General features: G+C 46.3%; 1 protein-coding gene across 1 annotated transcript in view; it reads left to right on the top strand.

Moving 5' to 3' along the window:
• The window catches only part of LOC142582821 (uncharacterized), a 29,487-nt gene extending 18,939 nt beyond the window's left edge, over nt 1-10,548 (top strand). Inside the window, exons 6-10 of the mRNA XM_075692880.1 lie at nt 2,356-2,527; nt 3,202-3,302; nt 4,370-4,508; nt 5,500-5,751; nt 7,971-10,548. Coding sequence (XP_075548995.1) covers nt 2,356-2,527; nt 3,202-3,302; nt 4,370-4,508; nt 5,500-5,751; nt 7,971-8,098 — 792 coding nt within the window. The 3' untranslated portion in view covers nt 8,099-10,548. The remainder of the gene's footprint in view (nt 1-2,355; nt 2,528-3,201; nt 3,303-4,369; nt 4,509-5,499; nt 5,752-7,970) is intronic.
• Nucleotides 10,549-24,394: the final 13,846 nt, after the last annotated feature.

Raw genomic sequence — 24,394 nt, 5'->3', positions numbered from 1 at the left:
TTAACGCAACAAAAAATTTGAGTCACTGTGCACTCACTATCAAGCTGTGGTCAATATGGAAGTAACTGAAGAACAGAATTCAAACTCGAGTTGACCCAGTACCTCTCGGAAAAAAAAAAAAAAAGATTCAAGCCACTCGAGGCTTGGATTCGGGATCATATTATGGCCTTTATAGCGCACATGCAATGCCCTATCTAGGAAGTAAATGTTCTAATTAGTGAAGCAGCCGCCATATGCTGCATTAACCTTAATTGTATTTCTCTACTATTAATTTTTCTTCCTGATTTGCGCAGAGAAGAAGCCTTTGGCGGTGACCTTTATTTGATTATGCAGATTCGGAGGCCCGCGAGACTTCTTTGCCGGAAATGTATGAAATCTATGCGTCGTTTTCAAGATAAAGCCTGAAATTACGTGAAACCTAAAGCCTAATCTTTTAGAAGTACCAGGGGACCGCCACGGGCAATGGAATACAACATAAAGTGCATCTGAGTGGCTGGTCATCGGCGCCATTGAGCGACACTATGATTAAATGCTGGGCTTTTACGCCCTAATACCACAACCGTATTATGAGGAACGCAATCGTCGAATATATTGGGGTAATTTTGACCAGCTGCGTTCTTTAACGAGTACCCAATGCACGATACATTACCAGTTTTCTATTCCACCCCCATACATAGGAATGCGGCCACCGTAGCCGGGATCGCACCCACCACCTCACGCTCAACAACGCAGCGCTATAGGCACTGATCAACCGCGGTGGGTCACCGCATTTTGATGGCACTCGTAGTCGTGGTACCTAATCGGAAGAGTTCGAAAAAAATTCGGAGGAATCTTAAGCTTCGCCTTTAAGTCTGGAACGCGATAGCATTCAAAGATCCCTGAGTGCATAGCTTTTTGGGCTTTTTGGTGCATGATTTGAATAGCAACGAATACCGCGCATAGGACGAGACTGTAAAAACTAAACACGCACGCACAGTACGAGCGCTATCATGGTCAGATAACAGTCTCTATACGTCACTTGCGATGAAGGCGTCGTGCACGAGATTCTTTTGTGATGCGGAAACCACTAAATCTTAAACGGTCTTAAACGAACGCCTTATGGAACATACTTGCAATAAGGTACGGGAGAGAGGAGCACTTGCTGATCACATCTTTTCCTGCTAGACAAAAACGTGCAAGCTGTTTCTTGATAAACTTCTTGTCATAGGAAGAAGCAAAGACAGGGTAACTCGAGAGATCGTTCATGCTAAAGAGATAAGCAGAGCAGGACGCACATGTGTGAGCGCACCTTCTATTTTTCCCTGCGATAAAGGGCTCTGAGACGCTGATACCAGTTGTCTAAGTGATACGTTCTTCCACCGCATAAAAGAGTTATGTACGGGAAAAATAAAATATGTTGGAAGTTAGCGCTCGCACTGTTCGTGTGTGTCTGGTTTTTACTGTCTCATCCTCTACGCGCTATTTGTTGGTACTCAAATCTCAGAGCGCTTGTCACGCTTTCCAGCAACTGCAACTTATGTAACCGTAATGTTTACCAGGAAACGCTGGCGGCGAACGCTATGCACGAAGGCGAGCTTTCTGGTAGAAACGCCGCCTCTTGTGTGGGCCACGATGCGGCGGAGGCGAGCGCCATCTGAAGTTGTTGCAAGGAACTGGGCGCGCCGCTCCGTGGCCTCCGAGATTTTCTTGCGCCAACGCCCCCATATTTTAAACGCCGTGGCCGGTTTATGCATCGTAGAAACGCTGGAAAAGGGGTTTGCGCTTGAGTTTCCGCGTAAGGGAATTATGTTTTCTCGTATATTCAAATTACAATTCGACATCATGTTGGTGGGTTGTGCGTAAGTCGTGCTTCGCAATTTTTCTAACGTATTTTACTTTAAGAAATATAGTAGTTCAGTAACTTATTTGCGCTACACGGAGGGACCAGGTGGTTGCGCATGCGTAGTTCAGAATAATTTTTACGGAAACTACGCTCGACGTTGCATTCGGGATGGCGACGCCGGATTTTCTGCGATATGGAACCCTTCATGCTATCGCACTGATACGCCACATTCATCCCACGAGGGTGCTCTATACGAAAGTGAGGAAGTAACTGTCTTGCTAAGGACTTAGATTTTTCCTTCCCATTGCCACTGCGTCAGGCGATGTCGCTCGGCAAACGACGGTGGGATTGCGCCTAGAGGCGCGAGATAACAGGCACCAGGAGATTGGGTAAAGAAAAGTTTCAAGAGCCAATGAAACTACCAATGCTCTCAATTTCTGAGACGTGCCCATTGCCATTATGTGACATCTTTTGCAGTGCTGTTCTTGGTACGTTGGCGACGGCTGCAGGCTTAACCTTTATGTTCGCAACAGGTCACAGCCATAAGTACAACGCCCTACACTGTGAGATGCCTGTTGGACAACGACCGGCGCAACGGTTATGACCTTCATAGCCTCAAATACGTCACTACAGCGACCACGAGCATTGGAGAAGACATTGTGAAGACACTGGTCAAAGAATTTAACCTCAAGTCGTTTATACAGTGTAAGTGTTTCGCGTTGCAATTATGAACACATTTATTTATTTAGCTGACATCACGTTCAAAAAAGGTTTAATTTTCCTTTCGTAATCAGTTATTATTTTTATAGTTATTTCTACAATACTGCGGAACTTGTACGGGTCCAAGCGGGATGTTTACAAAAACATTTGGATAGACGCAAGAAATAAGTAGCACATGGCATTCAGTAGTAGGCACAATTGGGGATGGCACCGAGTTCCAGTCGTATATAGTTCGTGGGAAAAGCGAATACTTGAACACTTCAGCACGTGAGAACTATGGGGTTAAACACGTTGGTAGTTCCTGAGGTGTCTAGTTGTTAAAGATTTGTTATAAATTGACGGCTCTCTAATTTATTTATTACCAATAAGTGCCGAAGAAAGTCAAGGCTCAATTCTTTTCTTCTTAAAGCCAGTAACTGTAAAGCATTTGTTACCACATTAGATTAACGGGTGTATCCCCAAGTAATTGCTTAATCTAAATCATTGTCTTCGTTGTCGCTTTCTATGACAGATTATCTCCTGCACCTTAGTTCACTAATTGTCACTGTGGTTTGGACAAACGTAGTGGACTGGTGTTACGAGTGATTCGCGAAAGTGCCGATTTTTCTGAAGGTTGACAGTTCACTTTGTTTCGGCTCTTGCTTTTTTCATTTCGGCAGTGTACGGTCAGTCGGAGATACCTTTCATCTCAGCGGGTCTTTACAACGGACCAAGCAAATACAAGTCCATCGGTTGTTTGGCAGTTCGCGTCGAAGCAATGGTAAGAATGCCATTATTTCTGTCTTCTCAAAGCGACACCAGCTGCACGTGACAGATTCATCTAGCAGGAACAGGTGGTGCCTAATTCGTGCCGTCTGTATAGGTTTCGTTCCCTCACCCTACTATAAATCACATATTTAAAATTTCTTGCGTACAGCGGCGTGCAAAAGCTTTGTGTAACAGTCACATCACGACTGTTACACGGACGCTCAATATGAAGATATCGAGTAGGATTTAACAAGACTATACTCAATCGCTGTCATAACCAAATCCACTTTTGTTTTTGGTCAAAGTGATGGTTTGTTATTGTTGCTGACTAAATAACGAGACCAAGTGAAAATAATTAGTGCTTGTTTCTTCAAAGAAGTAAGGATTTGCGAAGTTTATTATAACGGGCGGTTTGTCTTGCCTGGCTAAAGGACGTCCTCCGTTCTGTTTTTGAGTTTGTTTATTTACGTTGAGATTGGGCTCAGCTATACAATGGGAAGAACCACGTGCGTCTATCCTATCGCAGTGGAAAACCCTCCTAAGTGTAGGCGGCACAACTTTTCAGTGCAACGTTTCTGATCGCCACGTGGTTCTACTTATGCCCAGATGTTCTGAAGACAAATGAAATCTATGCATATTATATAGCATACTGGTCTAAATGCCGACGCTGATAGTATTATCGCGTTACCACCTCTTATCTTCTTTTGTTTTTGCTACCTCTTCTTGTCTACGTTTTCTAGCGTGTGGCAGAGAGCCAGAAACATGCTCGTCCGTCCCAGCCTTCCGCTCGTCTAAGGAACAAAATCTTTTCCCGATTACCTACGTTTAGATATACTACAGCTTGGTGGGAAAAAAACATATATCCTGCAGAAGAGTACACATTTGGGCTGGTTGGTTCATGAGTATGAGCAGTAAAACAGCGCTAAACAACAGGACGAGGACAGGGACACAGACACCAGCGCTGACTAGCAACCAATCCACTTGGTTGTTAGTCAGCGCTGGTGCCTGTGTTCCTCTCCTCGTCCTGTTGTTTAGCGCTGTTTTACTGCTCCTAATATATCCGTTGTGGCTTTCACACAGGTGAGAGACACAGAAACGAAAAAGCCTCTGGGACCATGGCAACGGGGAGAGCTCGTGTTGCGAAGTCCAAGCCTGATGCGTGGATACTGGGGGAGACTGCATGAGCCCATCACCGACGAAGAAGGCTGGTACAGCACAGGTAGGAGTGTACGTGGAACGTGCACGAACAACGTGCTTTGATAAACCGTTTAGAGAATGGTACTTCTCAAATGCGCGCCCAGTGAAATAAGCAGTTACGCTTACGAATTAAATGGTACTTCTTCACGCATAAAACACGGTGGACAATTGTATCGTTGTCTCTGCGTTTCTTTATTTAATTATCAATCTGTAGTTGACAACCTTGTTCAGGAACAATGTGAGACTTCCCACAAAACAATGCAAGCATCTCGAAATTTTTTCTAAACCTTTTTTTCCGCTACATTTAGTGCGAGTAAACACACTGAATGCCTTCACTAGCACTCTTTTTGTGTTATAGCGTGAACAGATTTTGCACAACCTTTGCTTTTTTCATGCAACATCTGTACTAGTCCATGCCCGTACAAGGCGCCTGTGTTTAGGCTTACCAAATTAAGCTGGTAGAGCAAACAACTAGGCGTGGACGATCACATCTGTGCGTTTAAAGCGATAAGATAAAGGATTGTCATGAGGGAAGACTTGTGAGGTTGTCTGAAATATGTCGTGCTGTGCAGCCTTGGAGAAGAGGAATAAACGGGCAGGAAGGGTAAATTCCATGATGACTGTGATAGTAGATGCGTTGGAGCAGATGGTCAATGCAAGCATTCATTACAGTCGTTCATCTAAACCACAATTCATGGAAAACTCCATATAGCGGCTAATCTCTTAGCAAGCACATGGTTGTGCCGGCCACCAGACCCGAATAACTTATTATGGCACTGGAGTTACAGCACAGATTAGGATACGGTATAAAATTAAAGGCGTCACTGTCCTTGTCGGTTTCAACGTTGTGCTGTGTTTTGCTTTCACGCTGTAACCTTAGTAGCACAGAAAATTTCCAAATGGCCCAATCCATAACAAACCTACAGGATAGCAACTTCAGAAAGCTTCCGACTGGGCAACCGCACCAAGCTGGAGGGCAGCAGTTAAGGCGCTTTACTTGGGCGGGCCCGCAGGTGACCACTGCTACTACGACAATGACGGCTGGCTGTACCTAGTTGCGCGGCTGAGCGACTACTACTGCTGCCGTGGGAGCAAGTATTGGCCGGCCGAAGTCGAAGCCGTGCTGTTCAAGTGTCCAGGGGTTCATGACTGCGCCGTCGTAGGAATACCACATCCCGAAGCTGGAGAAGTGGCGCACGCTCTGGTTGTGCCCGAGCCGGAAGCAAGAACACTGAGCGCCGATCATGTCACGCAATTTGTTGAAGGTCAGCATTTCTCTTTACAGCAACGCTGTTAAGGGCTTACTTTGTCCACTATCGTGTCCGCATGTAGAAAAAAAAATCCCGAAGATAGTGCAATGCCGGGCCGACCCGTGGCGGAGGTGACACAGGCGTTAAGCACTCCCCATACGTGGGCCGATTTTGAAGATGGTACAATACTGGGCCGATCCATCAATAAGCACGGATTTTTCCATGATCGATCTTGCAAAACGCAACTGTTTGAACTAGTGACTTGCATCACTCCGTTCATTCTTTGCATCAGATTGATGCGATATATGTCGACTTCGCGAAGACTTTTTATAAGAATTCTGACTAGCGGCTTATTCATAAACTGACAAAAATGCTTACGCATTTAATAAGAGAGCCGGTACGAGAATGTGTGCACATACAGTCGAGTGCAAAAGTTTATATTTCGGAGTTGCCTCTAAATTCTTTATTTATTCTCAGCCTATGCACAAAGGCTGAATTCAAGTGTACTGCCCACGGGCGCATGCTTGACCTGCGCCATGCTTTTATACAACTCCCCGTTGCACAGCTATGCTGGAAGAAATAACTTTTTTTTTCTGCATAGGCCGTGGTCTCAAAGCTTTTGCACTCGACTTTATCTATCAGCACGATGACCACCGATCAGGATAATTAATGTGCTCGTACCATTGTTCAAAATTATTTGACGCCTCTGTGTCATGTGCTATACAGCTTCGCTGCTAATCCAACTTCACAGAGTGGAATGGCTGCTAACTTTTTTTCTTGTTCCTCTTTTAAGCTTACTACGTGCGACGTCCTCATCATACAGAAAGTTATCTGCTTTTTGGCAGCGTCAGCTTAACTTCACACACCAACCCAACTGCTTAATGAGCTTAAAAGGGCAGCGGTCTGGGCTACTTGGTATGTAATAATTAGCGATAACTATAGTCCTAAGCAAAGGACGCGTTCATAATGTGGCAGACGACAACAAGCGCTAACTTCCAACTGAGATTTATTGTGCCAGAGCCCGAAAGTAAGTACACGAACGAAATACAGCTGATGAACAAGAGATGAAGCTAAGAAAAACGCAGCAAAATCCGAACTATGCCAAGGTGCGCGCGTGGGCACCTCCCAGAAAGCTTACGGCATCGCCAGAAAGAGAAGCAGACGGCTTGCTCACAGATAAGCCGTGCTCGCGTGTCATCTGAGCACCTTCCACTACCATGCGAGCGCGGTCGCCCCAGTGTTTACGCAATAATCTCGCGTCTTCGTAAACTGCAATGTTGCGCAAGAAAGCCATCTTTGCCATTGAGGAAATTGTTCACGCGTTCTCGTTGGCGGGCGTTCAGACGTCTTCCGCTCTGACTCACGTGAACTGCACCGCACGACAGAGGTATTTAACAAACCACCCCACGCGCACACTCCATGAAGCTGTTCCTGTGCTTAACATTGCCAATGTCGGACTGTTTGTTTAGTGCCCTGGTTAGCTTTTCAATGCTGACTAACTTGAAAGGGGCACAAAACACCACCCGAACGCCAGCTCATTGCACAATCTTTTTCACCAGATGGTGAACTCTGCGCCTGTAAACTCTGTGGCGTAATTCCTTAGAAGCTCATAGTTTCCCACAGCGAGTTAGCAAGGTCCACTCAATCGGCTTTGCTGGAACAAGGTCACCGTTCGGGCTGTCTTGCTGACACAAGCATTGTGCGCTCACACATTAGCGCCTCTTCTGAACAGCAGTCTGTGTATATCACAACATGGTGCACACATTGATCTGAGCAGAACGGACAGTGAAATGTCAAGCTAATTACATCTATCTCATCCGACCTTCGAGGGTTGACAAACACCGATGGTTATCGTTTGGTCTTATCTCGTGGGCCGTCGATGTATCAGACCCTCAACGCTGCTGACGGCGTTATCCATCAAGCAAGCTTTCCGAGACATCTTCAGAGGAGCACCAAATACATGCTTTCAATGCTTCGCCTTCGGGCAAGACTGCCTTTTTCTTTAATACTGGCGTGCGCACACTTTACGTTCCGTTGTAAGTATAGTGCACATTTATAGTGCATATTTGCTGGAAAGCAGCAAAGCACGCTGTGCAGACTTATTTCCTTCGACTAAAACAGGCGTTGAAATTATAGCAGCAAACAGCATGTAACTGAGAGATTCCTAGGATTATCTTAGACAACGTGAATGCTCTTTCTCTCCTTTATTTTGTATTTTTTCTCTCTGCTTACAGTTAATGCACCGAAGGGTTGCCACTTGGAAGGCGGCGTCACATTTGTCGACAAGATTCCACGCAACAATCTCGGAAAACTTGTCAGGCGTGAGCTCGTTCAGTGGATTCTCAGGAAGCGAGAACAGTGATGCGTCAACAGTTGGGAAGCTGTGGCTTAAAATCTCACAGATTTCCCAAACGAACTGTGCAAAGCGCGTCGCACACTGAGCGTGCATAGTTTTGTTGTCAAAGTGTAATAATGTTACTAGAGTGCACGCGAATTGCATGTTCGGGTATTTCATGTGATTCCCTGCCCACAGCTCTTCACAATCTGAAGCACCAACACGAGTGGTCGTAAGGCTCATGGACAACTTGACATTTTTAATCTAAGAAATGACGTAGTATTTATTTAAACGTACAAGCAGTGATTTTCTCGTTTTCCTTTTTTTTCATTTTCTCGTGCAGCCCGTGAGTTTTTCATAATTACAAGAACCACACGCAGATTTTCACGCGATATAAAGCGGAATTCGGCGTTGTAGTGAGTGCATCAGGTCTAATAAAGAAAGCGGAGAAGGTGATGAAGTGTGCACTGAGAGACTGCGGCGGAGTTGTACGCGATCACACATACATACATACAATGAGCAGCCCATGAATATTTGTATTTTACACAAAGTGGACAGTCTTCTTTCACTAGTTCGGACATATCCGAACGAGAAAGTTGATACAGGTTAGCCTTATTTCATTATGATGAATAGCAATGAACAGAGGAGTGGCAGGACGAAACTCGGAGATGAGCTCTGTTTGAAGCAAGGCAGTTCGATGTGACCCCGATTTCAGTGCGTTCTAACAGTGAGCACAGTGTCTACGCCTTCACGTTCAATTTTGCTTAGGAAAGTTATAATGCCGATGTGAATCGAAGTTCGAAGCAGCCGCGGCGGCGTCTCGATCACTTATCAAGGCACGCGTGAGCTTAGTGAAAAAAAAATGGTCGCAGGTACAGTGACAGAGACACCTTCAGCATGGTGTGTCTTCTGAGCTAATCCGCAATGATCATGCAGCAGACGAAAAGAAAAGGTAGCACGAGAGAACCACTTTGAATCAACCATGTACGCAATTACACTCTACCACCGTACACTCCGCTGTGTTTTTCCAGCTTTACAACTTCCAACACTTGCTCTGATGAGTTCTTCTAACGTAACGTAGTTTTGTTGATAAGCAGATAAAAGGACTCGCCGATCATCACTTCGGCTATTGAAAAAAATATTCAAACAGCAAAAGTCATTGCAAGGGTTAGTAGGCTTGTGGACAGAAGGCCCTCACTTGTTATAGAATACAGACACGAAGTTTACCTGATGGCCTTCCACCACCATATCCACTACATTTAACTCGTCGCGCAGTCCGTGCTCTTTCTGCACTTTATTATAGCAAGACAAAAGACGGTCGCACCAGGAAGATTTTTCTCACATTCGTGTGCTTCTAGTAACGGGTTCTCTTTTCTTTTTCTTTTGGTATCTATGGAACGCAGTCATGAGTGCAGTTCATGGTAAACATGTCGTCGTCCGGCGGACTTCCAGAGAGCGGGGTAGCTCGCAGTGCCTGCTTGTCACTGGGCTTGGAAACCATGCCCGTGCGCCAAAGCAGACCAAACACAAGTACCAGGGACACCACAATGATCGCCACGGTGACCATGATGCCTGGCAAGAAAAGCAAAGTCGTTGTGAACGACGCGGATACCGCGAGAACACGTCGTTATACGAACGAAAAACAAAGTACGCTGAGAGTCCTCAGTCCGAAGCAATGACCGGTAACCGTAATGTCAACTCGCAGTGAAGACGCTGCCCGTTGTTATGTACACTTGGTTGAAATACACAAATGATCCTTGTCGTACACCAATGTACCTTTGCATGGTCTAATAACACAGATGCACCCCGTTTCTCTCCTTATCATAATATAGGTACAAGACTTAACTAGTAACTTTAGGGGGTGTTTTCAACAAGGAACTGATTTCGGAGGTTGTATATTTGGTTTTTTTTTTCGCCTTCTTGTATTGTTCTTTAATGTTTTCACAAGAAGCAATAAAAATTTCATGATAGCAGTGCACGGTAAACGAAGTCATGGAAATAAACAGACAAGACAGTGCTTGTCCCATCAGTTTCTTTTGTTGTCTTCATTTTTTCCTTGCGCTGCTACCGTGGATAACTACCAACTTGCCCGATTCGCCATACTTGTGCAATAAAACTTGGTGAACTGTTCTCGAAGTGTGACCCTCATAGAGATGCGAATTGGCTGCTTGCAGCACATACACCCAATTCGACTGTCGGGAACCATTTCGTAGGGTTACTTAGTTATGTAGGGTTTTATGGCGCAGCAGCAGCTGCGGCTATGATGCGCCAGGCAAAAGATGAAAATATATAATTTGATGAAAGTGCTTCAAGCAACAAAAATGATTACTTTAGAGTTTTTTTAAGAAACCTGTTTCATCTAGAAACTTAAAAATATCGTCTAGAGATAAAAGTGCGTTTTCAGATAATATCAGGGAGGGAGGAGGTGGTGTAAGTGTTTTGTAAAGTTAATAAAGTATTTGTCTTTCTTCCTCCAACACCGGACATGTTAATAAAAGGGGATTCATAGTTAGAAATTGTTGGCACTTATTACGAATAACTTGTTCTTCATTTTTCAATAAAAATGTATATGGGAGATGTGTGTGTCCAACACGAACGCAACATAGGATAACGTCCATGAAACGTTTTTGGTGGTATGATGTCTTTCACCCTTGCAGTACGGGCTTTACTATTTGTGGATTGCTCTTAACTTGACAGCCCCGATCCTTTTGCCACTTTGAGGTGATCGCAGCGCGGACTACTCGGACACAGTCCTTGAATGGAAGATTTATTTCTGTTAGTCTTTCATGGGCTGTCATTGCTGCATATTGGTCCACCTTTTCATATCCCGGGATTCAGACGTGGCTTGGAAACCAAAAGAGACGAATTAATCTACCATGATTTTCTCTTTCACCAAGCATTCTCAGCATATCACCGAAAAGAGGTTCGCACTCTGATTTCTATGGAGGGAATTAAGTGAACTGGGAGAATCTGTGTAGGCCACTGTTTCTTTTTTCTAATCTCCTGCTACTATTTTTTTTTCAAGGCCACAAGCAGGGCACCTACTGCGACTGTGAAAACTGAAGCAAACGGTGGCAACCTAAGACAATTGTCCCAGTTTTCCGATATGACTGCACTTCCGACATGTTCATTTGTCTTGAACCCGTCAGTGTAAAACTCGGTGTAGTCAATGTATTTTTCCTGTAATTCTGAAAAATCTTGTCTTATGTGGTCACGCGGTTTTTTTTTTTGTGATGTGTAAGAACGAAATAACAAAAATGTGCAATATCATACCACGGGGGCAGTCTGTTCGGTTTTTCGGCGACCCTGAGAGCCTCGCTCGGAACATTGTAGTTGCGACACATTCCTTCGAAACGAAGGATAAGTGGTTTCACGCTATGTGACTTGTTCATATAGTCTATTCTGTTCGTAGTGTAAGCGACAAGAGTGTGGTATAAGTGATTATGTAGAGCAGTGATTCTGAGTAAGTATGAAATTGTGAGCAAGGCTCTTCGGTGCTCAAAACAGGGTTCGTTACTGCCACCATATGGGCTTTCTGCTGGTGAGGTCCGGTACGCACCATTTGCTAAGCGTAGACCGCGATTGTGTGTGGGATCAAGACGTTTGATGTACGACCGGCTTGCTGACCCGTAAACTATGCAGTAGTAGCCAAGAATGCTGCTCATGACAGAGCGGTAAATACGCAACAGTCATGTTCGGTCGACACCCCAATGCTTACGTGATAGGACCTTCAGGATGTTAAGTGTTTTGTTTGCCTTAGTTTTTACGCTGTTAATGTGGGCGATGAAATTTAGTTTATAATAAAAAAATTATTCTTAAAAACTTTTGTTCGCGCTTAACTGGTAGTGAACTCTGATTTAAATTGAGAGCTGGGTCCAGGTGTATGGATGGATGGATAGAACCTTATTGTACGTCCGGCAAGGTTTAACGCGACCCGGGCTCAGCTCTCCCACGGGAGAACGTCAAGGCCCTACCTCAAAGCCACCTCACGGGCTTGCTGGACTGCCCATGTCTGGATTCCGAGGCCTGAGCTAACCCCCTTCTTTATGAAAACACGACTGCCCCCGTATTCTTGTGTAGAAAAATGTATCCATTTTTAACGGCCCATTGTGTCGACCTGTTTATTGTTACCTGGATTTGCCTTTCGCATATAGACATACTCGAGGCGCGGCATGCAATTTGAAGGTCATCGACGTATAAAGAGTGCATAATGTTGCACGGTATAACTGGATTTATGCAGTTCATCTGGGGCAGAGACCTCGTCAGGCAATCATGCCTTTAGTCTCTGCCACCCGCAGGATGATGTGATTTTCCTGCAAATAAAAACTGACTGACTGACTGACTGACTGACTGACTGACTGACTGACTGACTGACTGACTGACTGACTGACTGACTGACTGACTGACTGACTGACTGACTGACTGACTGACTGACTGACTGACTGACTGACTGACTGACTGACTGACTGACTGACTGACTGACTGACTGACTGACTGACTGACTGACTGACTGACTGACTGACTGACTGACTGACTGACTGACTGACTGACTGACTGACTGACTGACTGACTGACTGACTGACTGACTGACTGACTGACTGACTGACTGACTGACTGACTGACTGACTGACTGACTGACTGACTGACTGACTGACTGACTGACTGACTGACTGACTGACTGACTGACTGACTGACTGACTGACTGACTGACTGACTGACTGACTGACTGACTGACTGACTGACTGACTGACTGACTGACTGACTGACTGACTGACTGACTGACTGACTGACTGACTGACTGACTGACTGACTGACTGACTGACTGACTGACTGACTGACTGACTGACTGACTGACTGACTGACTGACTGACTGACTGACTGACTGACTGACTGACTGACTGACTGACTGACTGACTGACTGACTGACTGACTGACTGACTGACTGACTGACTGACTGACTGACTGACTGACTGACTGACTGACTGACTGACTGACTGACTGACTGACTGACTGACTGACTGACTGACTGACTGACTGACTGACTGACTGACTGACTGACTGACTGACTGACTGACTGACTGACTGACTGACTGACTGACTGACTGACTGACTGACTGACTGACTGACTGACTGACTGACTGACTGACTGACTGACTGACTGACTGACTGACTGACTGACTGACTGACTGACTGACTGACTGACTGACTGACTGACTGACTGACTGACTGACTGACTGACTGACTGACTGACTGACTGACTGACTGACTGACTGACTGACTGACTGACTGACTGACTGACTGACTGACTGACTGACTGACTGACTGACTGACTGACTGACTGACTGACTGACTGACTGACTGACTGACTGACTGACTGACTGACTGACTGACTGACTGACTGACTGACTGACTGACTGACTGACTGACTGACTGACTGACTGACTGACTGACTGACTGACTGACTGACTGACTGACTGACTGACTGACTGACTGACTGACTGACTGACTGACTGACTGACTGACTGACTGACTGACTGACTGACTGACTGACTGACTGACTGACTGACTGACTGACTGACTGACTGACTGACTGACTGACTGACTGACTGACTGACTGACTGACTGACTGACTGACTGACTGACTGACTGACTGACTGACTGACTGACTGACTGACTGACTGACTGACTGACTGACTGACTGACTGACTGACTGACTGACTGACTGACTGACTGACTGACTGACTGACTGACTGACTGACTGACTGACTGACTGACTGACTGACTGACTGACTGACTGACTGACTGACTGACTGACTGACTGACTGACTGACTGACTGACTGACTGACTGACTGACTGACTGACTGACTGACTGACTGACTGACTGACTGACTGACTGACTGACTGACTGACTGACTGACTGACTGACTGACTGACTGACTGACTGACTGACTGACTGACTGACTGACTGACTGACTGACTGACTGACTGACTGACTGACTGACTGACTGACTGACTGACTGACTGACTGACTGACTGACTGACTGACTGACTGACTGACTGACTGACTGACTGACTGACTGACTGACTGACTGACTGACTGACTGACTGACTGACTGACTGACTGACTGACTGACTGACTGACTGACTGACTGACTGACTGACTGACTGACTGACTGACTGACTGACTGACTGACTGACTGACTGACTGACTGACTGACTGACTGACTGACTGACTGACTGACTGACTGACTGACTGACTGACTGACTGACTGACTGACTGACTGACTGACTGACTGACTGACTGACTGACTGACTGACTGACTGACTGACTGACTGACTGACTGACTGACTGACTGACTGACTGACTGACTGACTGACTGACTGACTGACTGACTGACTGACTGACTGACTGACTGACTGACTGACTGACTGACTGACTGACTGACTGACTGACTGACTGACTGACTGACTGACTGACTGACTGACTGACTGACTGACTGACTGACTGACTGACTGACTGACTGACTGACTGACTGACTGACTGACTGACTGACTGACTGACTGACTGACTGACTGACTGACTGACTGACTGACTGACTGACTGACTGACTGACTGACTGACTGACTGACTGACTGACTGACTGACTGACTGACTGACTGACTGACTGACTGACTGACTGACTGACTGACTGACTGACTGACTGACTGACTGACTGACTGACTGACTGACTGACTGACTGACTGACTGACTGACTGACTGACTGACTGACTGACTGACTGACTGACTGACTGACTGACTGACTGACTGACTGACTGACTGACTGACTGACTGACTGACTGACTGACTGACTGACTGACTGACTGACTGACTGACTGACTGACTGACTGACTGACTGACTGACTGACTGACTGACTGACTGACTGACTGACTGACTGACTGACTGACTGACTGACTGACTGACTGACTGACTGACTGACTGACTGACTGACTGACTGACTGACTGACTGACTGACTGACTGACTGACTGACTGACTGACTGACTGACTGACTGACTGACTGACTGACTGACTGACTGACTGACTGACTGACTGACTGACTGACTGACTGACTGACTGACTGACTGACTGACTGACTGACTGACTGACTGACTGACTGACTGACTGACTGACTGACTGACTGACTGACTGACTGACTGACTGACTGACTGACTGACTGACTGACTGACTGACTGACTGACTGACTGACTGACTGACTGACTGACTGACTGACTGACTGACTGACTGACTGACTGACTGACTGACTGACTGACTGACTGACTGACTGACTGACTGACTGACTGACTGACTGACTGACTGACTGACTGACTGACTGACTGACTGACTGACTGACTGACTGACTGACTGACTGACTGACTGACTGACTGACTGACTGACTGACTGACTGACTGACTGACTGACTGACTGACTGACTGACTGACTGACTGACTGACTGACTGACTGACTGACTGACTGACTGACTGACTGACTGACTGACTGACTGACTGACTGACTGACTGACTGACTGACTGACTGACTGACTGACTGACTGACTGACTGACTGACTGACTGACTGACTGACTGACTGACTGACTGACTGACTGACTGACTGACTGACTGACTGACTGACTGACTGACTGACTGACTGACTGACTGACTGACTGACTGACTGACTGACTGACTGACTGACTGACTGACTGACTGACTGACTGACTGACTGACTGACTGACTGACTGACTGACTGACTGACTGACTGACTGACTGACTGACTGACTGACTGACTGACTGACTGACTGACTGACTGACTGACTGACTGACTGACTGACTGACTGACTGACTGACTGACTGACTGACTGACTGACTGACTGACTGACTGACTGACTGACTGACTGACTGACTGACTGACTGACTGACTGACTGACTGACTGACTGACTGACTGACTGACTGACTGACTGACTGACTGACTGACTGACTGACTGACTGACTGACTGACTGACTGACTGACTGACTGACTGACTGACTGACTGACTGACTGACTGACTGACTGACTGACTGACTGACTGACTGACTGACTGACTGACTGACTGACTGACTGACTGACTGACTGACTGACTGACTGACTGACTGACTGACTGACTGACTGACTGACTGACTGACTGACTGACTGACTGACTGACTGACTGACTGACTGACTGACTGACTGACTGACTGACTGACTGACTGACTGACTGACTGACTGACTGACTGACTGACTGACTGACTGACTGACTGACTGACTGACTGACTGACTGACTGACTGACTGACTGACTGACTGACTGACTGACTGACTGACTGACTGACTGACTGACTGACTGACTGACTGACTGACTGACTGACTGACTGACTGACTGACTGACTGACTGACTGACTGACTGACTGACTGACTGACTGACTGACTGACTGACTGACTGACTGACTGACTGACTGACTGACTGACTGACTGACTGACTGACTGACTGACTGACTGACTGACTGACTGACTGACTGACTGACTGACTGACTGACTGACTGACTGACTGACTGACTGACTGACTGACTGACTGACTGACTGACTGACTGACTGACTGACTGACTGACTGACTGACTGACTGACTGACTGACTGACTGACTGACTGACTGACTGACTGACTGACTGACTGACTGACTGACTGACTGACTGACTGACTGACTGACTGACTGACTGACTGACTGACTGACTGACTGACTGACTGACTGACTGACTGACTGACTGACTGACTGACTGACTGACTGACTGACTGACTGACTGACTGACTGACTGACTGACTGACTGACTGACTGACTGACTGACTGACTGACTGACTGACTGACTGACTGACTGACTGACTGACTGACTGACTGACTGACTGACTGACTGACTGACTGACTGACTGACTGACTGACTGACTGACTGACTGACTGACTGACTGACTGACTGACTGACTGACTGACTGACTGACTGACTGACTGACTGACTGACTGACTGACTGACTGACTGACTGACTGACTGACTGACTGACTGACTGACTGACTGACTGACTGACTGACTGACTGACTGACTGACTGACTGACTGACTGACTGACTGACTGACTGACTGACTGACTGACTGACTGACTGACTGACTGACTGACTGACTGACTGACTGACTGACTGACTGACTGACTGACTGACTGACTGACTGACTGACTGACTGACTGACTGACTGACTGACTGACTGACTGACTGACTGACTGACTGACTGACTGACTGACTGACTGACTGACTGACTGACTGACTGACTGACTGACTGACTGACTGACTGACTGACTGACTGACTGACTGACTGACTGACTGACTGACTGACTGACTGACTGACTGACTGACTGACTGACTGACTGACTGACTGACTGACTGACTGACTGACTGACTGACTGACTGACTGACTGACTGACTGACTGACTGACTGACTGACTGACTGACTGACTGACTGACTGACTGACTGACTGACTGACTGACTGACTGACTGACTGACTGACTGACTGACTGACTGACTGACTGACTGACTGACTGACTGACTGACTGACTGACTGACTGACTGACTGACTGACTGACTGACTGACTGACTGACTGACTGACTGACTGACTGACTGACTGACTGACTGACTGACTGACTGACTGACTGACTGACTGACTGACTGACTGACTGACTGACTGACTGACTGACTGACTGACTGACTGACTGACTGACTGACTGACTGACTGACTGACTGACTGACTGACTGACTGACTGACTGACTGACTGACTGACTGACTGACTGACTGACTGACTGACTGACTGACTGACTGACTGACTGACTGACTGACTGACTGACTGACTGACTGACTGACTGACTGACTGACTGACTGACTGACTGACTGACTGACTGACTGACTGACTGACTGACTGACTGACTGACTGACTGACTGACTGACTGACTGACTGACTGACTGACTGACTGACTGGCTGACTGACTGACTGATCTTCATCACGAACCGCGTTAAGCATAATACGCAACCCTGTGGTATGCCACTTTCCTGGACAAAAACTTGGGACAATGTTGAACCCACAGACGGACTTGAAATGTGCGGTTTGATAGAAAACTATCCAAGTAGTTGAGCATTCTGCCACGTATTTCTAGTGTTGCTAAATCTCGCAAAATACCATACCTCCATGTGGTGTCGCATGCTTTCTCCAAGTCTAAAAAGACTGCAGTGTTGTTTGAGAAGGAATGCCTCACGTATGGCATGTTCAAGACAAACAAGATGGTCAATTGTTGAGTAGCCTTTCTTGTAACCACACTGGTGAGTATCTAGTAAGTTACCTGTTTCGAGAACGCATATTAATCTTATATTTATTATGCTTTCATATGCTTTTGCCAGGCAACTTGTTAGTGCTATAGGTCTATAGCTGCTGGGAGTATCTGGTGACTTTCCCGCTTTCAGGAAGGGAAAGTCACCCGCTTTCCCACTTTCAGCCTGAAGACAGCATAGCGGTAACAGGCAACGTGGCCCGTCTACCTTGTGACAAAGAGTGCACACTCGCGAGCAAAAGTTTGGTTACCACATATGCCGCATATTGTTTTTGTTTGTTTTTTGTTGCAGCCTACCGACGCTGGCTGAAATCAAGTGTTGCAGCCCACGTGCACCTTTTCAACCAATGTGATGCATTGAGGCAATTCCCCGTTGCGTGGCTGTGCTTAAAGAAATAATTTTTTTGTTGGTGGCGCGGTCTCAAACTATTGCTCGTGCGCGTACATCTCTGTCAACTTGTGCCGCTGGATGACAGTGCTTTACCGAAATGAACACGATGGTTGGCGCGTAATTAAAAAAAAAACTGATTTATGGTGCGGAAGCGCAGGTCTGTAAAACCGAACACAGGTCGGAAGAAAAGGTCAACACCAACGCCGGCCATTTCCATTGTCCTCTTCGTTCCTTGTGTCCGTGTTTGCACGCCTGCCTTTGCGCACAATGAACACCAACCAACTTGCTCGACCTTCAGTCGTTCTAGGAGGCAGTTACGTACATGCCTTCTGCAGGAGCGTGAAGGGACCGCCTCTCGGTACTTTGGCTCGGCGATGCATTGTTTTGTTTTCCCTCTGCTGATGGCTCATACCCACTATGGCGGACTGACCGAGATTCGGCTGGAATTATAGGAAAGAGCTTGTTATTGGCTGGAAAACAACTGAGATACTCGTAGAGAATTTCAAACAATCAAACATAACATAACTTACTAGAAATGTTGTAACAATATCTCCTTGAATCAATCAGAAGTTATTCAAAGGCTGAGCAGCCATCGCTATGTGGCTGTGTCCAAGGGAGGAGGCTCTCAGAGAAAGAATATCTGGAATTGAAAAATTCACTAAAATTTGTCTAAATGCTGTTTCTAAAATGCTCTTCCTTCACAGCGAAACGATGACAGAGTAAGAAAAAATATCTATCACCTCGTTTCCCTAGAATGGGAACTGTGAGGAGCCAGACTAGCTCTGAGCTTGTAAGAGCTTAAGGAAGGTATTCGACAACGTGTTTAATCGAGAAAAACTACCTGATTTTTTTTTTTTAGAATGAAGGAATTTCGGCGTCAAGGTGTCGATTCTCTCTTCTGCTGTCTTCTTGTTCCTCACCTTATCATAGAGCCGAGAGAGAGAGAAAAAAAGCTATTTATTAGAAAACAGATTTTTTTACCGGCGTGTATGCAACCGCTGACATGCTACGTCATAGTGCAACGTAAGCCACCCACAATTTATTTGCGAGATCGCGTCCTACGCGACATCCAGCTTCAGACACGCATGTCGGTGCGAAATAAGTAAGCTGGTTAGCTGCAGTTATCAATATCTACACGCATAAAGCTAAAGATGTGCCTGCGCGCCAGCTTGCGTGCGTGCGTGCGTGCGTGCGTGCGTGCGTGCGTGCGTGCGTGCGTGCGTGCGCGCGTGCGTGCGTGCGTGCGCGCGGTACAACTTTCTCGTTTTCTATGTTTCTTCTTTTCGGGGAATCCGTATTTCCAGTGCGCATGCCACTTCACTGTGTACATAAAAGTTGTTTTGCTTCTGCTAAACGTCCGAGTTCAGAGTCCGTCTGTCCTGTTGCTTCTTTCATTCCACTTCGTGTCTCTCTTGGTGCTGTGTTACTTAATATTTATTCAGTGTTAAGATATTCTTTACATTAAAAGGACAAAATGGATATAGGCAGGCCATGTTATGCGCTGTGAGGGTAATCTGGGATTTATTCGAGTTAAATAATGGGTGCCGAGAGAATGGAAGTGCAGGCGAAAACGATAGTGAAGTAGGTGGTGGGGTGCAGTTAGAAAATCTACATGCATAAGGTCGGGCCAGCTGGCACAAGACAGAGGTAGTTGCTGATCACGGGAACAGACCTTCGTCCTGCATTAATGATGATATAGATGATGATAATGAGTTAAGATGAAGACACCAATTCAACTCAGTGAGAAGGTACCTGCAAAGCTAACAGCAGTGACACGGTGCTTTCAAGGTATTTGCACTCCCTCTGCTCGTCAAGTGCTCTGCCAACCCTGTACCAGGCTAAGGCCAACGTAGCGACACCCAGCGTGGCACTGTTCCGAACTAAGCAAAAGAATATTCGTATTAGCTTTAGATGCAGACATATTGACAAGCGTATATACATTATTCATCGCTGATTCTACGTTAATCCGAATTCAATTCTACTTCAGTTCTATTTCAATGCCATTTTTCTTCGTACGTAGTTGGCAGTGCGGAGATCCGCCAGCGTTATCAGTGGGATCAGCCGGCCGTGAAGCGCGGGTGATAACTGGCATAGAACCGAGTGGAAGGAATCGCTATATTACACTGGCCTAGCTCTTCCCGGTGGACGTTTTCCACCGGCTAACCGCTGTTACAAAGTTATCGCTCGGCGCAAAGGCGCGCCTACGTGGATTCAGAATTCCCTAAATGTTGTCACTGATTGTCTAGAAACAATCCAGGAGGATATACTCTTCATAAAGTTCTCCTTCAAAAAGTGAACAAAAAATCATTCTTGACAGATGGCGTACGATGCATCTGTGAAAAATGAGTCCACAAGCGAACTTTCGTCGGTACGTAAAAAGGGAGTGATACTTGAGTAATGGCCAGTGAGTCCAAACCTTAAGTTTAAAAGAAAAATACCGGGTTTAGTATTTTACTTTTACGCGCAGGTGTACCATCGAGATGAACACACGATTCGCTACGTTTTCCGGGTAATCGCTAGAACGTTTCATTCCGCATATACTAAATAGAGTGAGACCACTAGGAAGTCCATCGGGAATTAAGACGTGCGTTATTATTTGGTTGGCGAAGCCGAGCCGGTTCCATCACGTCGACGAAATGCGTCGTTCCACGCACTGCACCGAGGTCGAGTCCCGGCACGGTCGAGGTGTCACAGAGCAGTTGGAGTGGCGTTCGCGTGCGAGCTCATCACGGGGTGGGTGCCCCAGTCGTGCAAAGCCTGGTGGGCCCCTCGGGCTCGCGGAACGCTGCTGCGCACCAGGTAATCAATGAGCAGTAGCAGCGTGCCCAAGATGGCCGTCAGTGTGACGCCGATACCTGTGAAGCGGATGAAGTGCTACGAGACGAGTGCGTCGACGGAGGAAAGCAAAACAAACATAAAAAAAATACCACGACAGTTTCAGCATTTCCTGGGTGGCATTAAAAATGAAATAATTTAGTATGGATTGATCAAGTAAAATTTAAAATTAGAACAAATGGCGAACTTAGGCACTTGATCGACTGGAAGCAGAAGCCAAATCCTAAACAGCTGAGCGAATCTGCCCCCATCACCCCCATCGAAATGCGGCCGCCGCGGCCGGGTTTTGATCCCGCGACCTTGTGCTTAGCAGCGCAACGCCGTAGCCGCTAAGTCTTATAGCATGCAAACACCCACTGAGAGTTACATGCAACCGCTGAGTACAGAAATAGTTAAATGAAGGTCGCAGGTCGCGGGTTCGTGTCCCCGCCGCTGCCGCCGCATCACGACGAGGAGAGAATGCGAAAACGCCCGTGCGCCGTACACTGAGCGGACGTTCAAGAACTCAAAGTGGTCAAAATTAATCAAGAGCCCCTTAGGCCGGCGTGCCTCATAATCAGACTGCGGTTCTGGCTGGTAAAAGCCCAAATTTTATTTATTCACCTTCTTAAGTGATGGGCAAATCACCGAAACGGCGTTTCCAATGTCAATTTGCTTAAAGCGGAGATCATCCTTTGAGAGGAAACGGAAAAAAATTGATGCACGGTATTGTTTTCATTGCAAAATCGAGCATAGTCTGGTGGGCTCTTGAACAACATGCGGATAAGTAAAAATTTAGTGACCCAAACCTGCTAGAAAACGAAGGGCATCTCTTCGCCTTTATACGCGAGTGGCGAGCGTAACACAAAAGAGCAGTGCTTACAAAATCGCTCCCGAATTGTCATCGGACTGTCGTACGCGCTTCTCGTTCCGTCGTGCATTTTCTTCTTCTGCGTTTTCTTAGCGCATGAAGAACACGTGACGCAGAACTCGCGCCATAGTCCTCACCTTTATCGTCAACATGACTCAAAGGGCCTCGCGCGTGCAGAGGCAAGGCGAGACGAATGCATTCAATTGCATGGGCTGATAAAACGAATTAAAATTGTACTTTACAGACACACAGAAGAGGCCGCAATGAACAAGCATCGACGGATGGGACGATAGAGGAAGCGATGGCTTCTTACCGTTACCGACAGTTTGCGAATAATAAACGCGATCGCATGTCGAAACAGACGTCGTAATATAGCTGCTCGAATGCTAAGCGCGGAATTGTTGTTGTTGTTGTTTTCCTGAGTGGCCGTGGCACATACCCACAGTGGGGGATTGGCCAAGAATTGCCTGGTTCAACTAGGTGCATAAAAATGATAATCATAACAAGGGAGTTAGCAATTTGAGCGTTGGAGTTTAAAACTAAACGTTTCGTGTCTGGAGAAAAAAGGAAATAATCAGATGATAACCGGGTATAACATAATAATAATAATAATAATAATAATAATAATAATAATAATAATAATAATAATAATAATAATAATAATAATAATAGATGAGAAATAAATAAAAGCTATGGTTGGGAAGGAGAATGATCAATCTAACATGGAAATTGATTGGTTTCAACGAGGTAATTTTGGATTGCCAAGCAAACATTTCTGTGGCTGAACCCAATAATGGAGGCTCCAAAAGATAGGATCATAGGCACTGATAAAGTTAGACCAATAGAGCGAAGCGGGATTTCGAGTAGTCGTTTTCTTATAATAGAAAAACGTCTGCAAGACAACAAGAAATGGTCTATTGTCTCCGCTTCGCCACAGAATGAGCATAATGGTGAGGGGACCAGACCAGACCTGTGGAGGTAGAAGTTCAATGCAGGTATACGGCAGCGCAGCCTCGTGATGCACACTTCAATTTTCCGTGTTCGGCAAAAATATCTGTTCCAAGGGTGTAGGAGATGTCCGTAATCCACAGAGTTAGTAACTGCGGAGCCTGATACTGTCTGTATGACACTCCTGCGAAATCTAGCAGCAGTAACATAAGCAGTCAAAGGGCTGCAAGGGAGAATCGGGCCACTTATCGATGCCTTGGCTAGAGAGTCTGCAATTTCATTAATGATTAGTCCTTTATGGCCAGGCACCTTAATCAAACGCACGCTTCTCAAGTAACCAGGTACCAATGAATGAAATGTCCTCATCACGCGAAAATTACTAGAAGCAGTAAGGGATGAGCACAATGATAACGAATCAGTGACTATCACGGCTGACGCGGAATTGCGTGGTTACCGATGTCGTCTTTCTTCTTTTCTCGTACGGCTACGCTCCTTTCAAAACTGTACCAGAATATTGATTAACAGCCTTCTTTTTTCCTTGAATTCTGCGGGGAAAACATGAAATGTGGAGGGGGAAGGGAAAGTATGGGGCCCATTCGGCGCTTTCAAACGACCAGACCGACTCAAGCCTGTTAACTGCCTTGCAGACAAGAGAAGCTACTGACTGCCAAGTGAAATACTGAACCACGTTCCTTTGTTCCCTTTAGCTTCGTACTTACGGGTTACGCCTTGCCCTACAACAGTTCTCACAAACACAACTACGCAGCCGCAAGTAACAGAGCACCTTCGTATAGGATCAGCTGGCACAAGTATGGTTTTTCAGTATAAACGGCATGAACTGAAGGAACTGTCGGTACTGGGTTCGGCCCACTTGAATGTAAAAACGCGATGAATT

The sequence above is a fragment of the Dermacentor variabilis genome, chromosome 5 (genome assembly GCF_050947875.1).
Source record: "Dermacentor variabilis isolate Ectoservices chromosome 5, ASM5094787v1, whole genome shotgun sequence".
Classification (NCBI taxonomy): Eukaryota; Metazoa; Arthropoda; class Arachnida; order Ixodida; family Ixodidae; genus Dermacentor; species Dermacentor variabilis.
The sequence above is the reverse complement of the archived record's forward strand: the minus strand, read 5'-3'. Positions and strand labels throughout refer to the sequence as shown.